Source organism: Neoarius graeffei, chromosome 12 (genome assembly GCF_027579695.1).
Source record: "Neoarius graeffei isolate fNeoGra1 chromosome 12, fNeoGra1.pri, whole genome shotgun sequence".
Classification (NCBI taxonomy): Eukaryota; Metazoa; Chordata; class Actinopteri; order Siluriformes; family Ariidae; genus Neoarius; species Neoarius graeffei.
In genome coordinates this window covers 54,692,444-54,694,576 of record NC_083580.1, presented here as the reverse complement: position 1 = coordinate 54,694,576, position 2,133 = coordinate 54,692,444, and the positions used below count along the sequence as shown (strand labels likewise).

The following is a 2,133-nucleotide window of genomic DNA, read 5'->3' as shown; positions in this document are numbered from 1 at the left end:
AACTGTTGTTTTCCCTCTAGACCTGCTCTTTCTGTGAGGTTATGTCCTAACTTTATTATTTATATCATTGTTCTGTAGATAACACAACTGATTTTCTCCTTTCCTTTCCACAGGCTGAGCTGCTGTATATCTGGTCATCTCTCAGAAGAACTCTCTGATCACAGCATCTGATTGTTCACAACACTTTGGTGTAATTTCTGTTATCTGATCATGTTGCTAACCTGACTTGGTCGTGTAGGTTTCTTTATTTAGAACATCAAGTGAAATCTGGCCATTATGAGCCACTCATGTACTAGTTTAGTCTCTTAAACTAAGCTACTGCAACATGCTTGTGGCAGGTCTTCAAATTCCAAACCCCTGCAAATGATTTGGAATGCAACTGCATGTCCCAACTTCTCCCATATCACTGAATTCTTTTTACTGCATCTCTCCTTTTCTTCTTTGACATTTTGCAGCTGTACTTAATGTAGCTCTCAAGTTATTTATAACAGATGTTTTATCTTCATTGTATTTTTAGACTCTGTCCTATCTGTATTAAAGTGAGGATGGATATGGTTTTCAGCCACTTATATTGCATTTCTTAGTAGAATAGCTGCATTTCCCAGCATGGAGCATTGCATAGCTGAAGATATTTCCTTTGATATCAGAAAGAAAGTTCTGACTTGTGAGGCTATTGTATTTGATGTAGACAAACAGACCCCCTATATTGCAACAGAGTATGAAACAATTGTGTTCTAGTAATTTTGGTTTATTCTTTTTGTCTTTCAGGTATTTTGATGTTTTGCCTGTATTTTTGGATCACATACTTGCATCACAATGGAATTTGGGCCATCAAAGAATTTTACCCACACTGAATTCTATCTAATTGGATTTTCCTCTCTAAAAGAATACAGAAGACTCCTTTTCATCCCATTTAGCATAATGTTCATCTTTGCAGTCATCACTAACATTACCCTTATATTTGTCATTACACGACAGAGAACACTTCATTCTCCAATGTATGTGCTGATATGTTTAATAGCATGTGTGGATATATGTGTACCATGCTGTGTTGTCCCACGATTGTTATTTAGTTTAGCATCAGGGATCAATGTTTGGCCTCGAGAATTATGTCTGATCCAGATGTTTATTGTTCACTATGCCTGCAGTTTTCAGTCCACTATCTTGTTTGGGATGGCTGTAGATCGCTACTTTGCTATATGCATGCCATTACGGTACAACAATTTCATGAGTTTCACTAATTGTATGATTACTACATGTATAATTGTAATTCGTAATACATTCATTATAACAGCCATGGTTGCGTTGGTTGGAACACTTAGATTCTGTTCCTCTAATGTTCTTTATCATGTTCATTGTGAACATCAGCAGGTGGTCACCTTGGCCATCCCCTGTGAAGACACCACAAAGAACTACTTAGCTGGTCTGATCAGTTTCTGTGTACCAACTATTGACTGTGTTGGCATTGCATTTTCGTACATTACCATATTTTTTGTGATTTTCCGATCAGCTGCAGGAGAGTCACGCAGCAAAGCCATCTCCACTTGTACCACCCACCTGATAGTTATCTGTATTGCCTACTTCACATCCATGGTGGCCTTCTTGGCCTACAGAATCCAGTCAGGCCTTACACCTGACCTACGTATCCTTACTAGTCTTGGATATCTACTTGTCCCTGGTATCTGCAACCCGGTAATCTATGGTATCAGAAATAAAGAAATACGTGAACAGTTTATTAAACTTCTTAGACTAAATAAGGTTGATGCTTTCTGATCACTATCACACCAATGTCTATCTATCCTTGTATTAAAAATATGAGTATCATGCATAGAGTGACATTTTTAAAGACCTGGGAAATCATTCAAATTGCTGGCAAACAGTGGCTTAATAATTACACATCGCAATAAATACAATGAGAGAAACAGAAATATAGAGCAACATTATTAAATTAATTGGAATAATTTCTTTTGCACCCAGTAATACTATTTTCTCTCTATCAATGAGATTAATGAAACAATTTTGGGATTTATGCAAAAAATAATGGATGATAAAACAATCCATGTATATAAGAGTTTTTATTATTAAAAATTTTTTTTTAAAGAAATGAATAAAATAGCTCATTAAATTAAAGAT

The 2,133-nt window shown here is 35.8% G+C and overlaps 1 protein-coding gene across 1 annotated transcript; it reads left to right on the top strand.

The window, feature by feature from the left end:
* Positions 1-816: 816 nt before the first annotated feature.
* On the top strand, positions 817-1,773 carry LOC132894770 (olfactory receptor 52P1-like). Its single transcript, XM_060934887.1, has one exon. The coding sequence runs from the start codon at positions 817-819 to the stop codon at positions 1,771-1,773; it is 957 nt and encodes a 318-aa protein (XP_060790870.1).
* The last annotated feature ends 360 nt before the right edge of the window (positions 1,774-2,133 follow it).

Bases quoted from the DNA above. Each gene is read 5' to 3' on its own strand.
- LOC132894770 (XM_060934887.1), top strand. From the start codon at position 817: ATGGAATTTGGGCCATCAAAGAATTTTACCCACACTGAATTCTATCTA.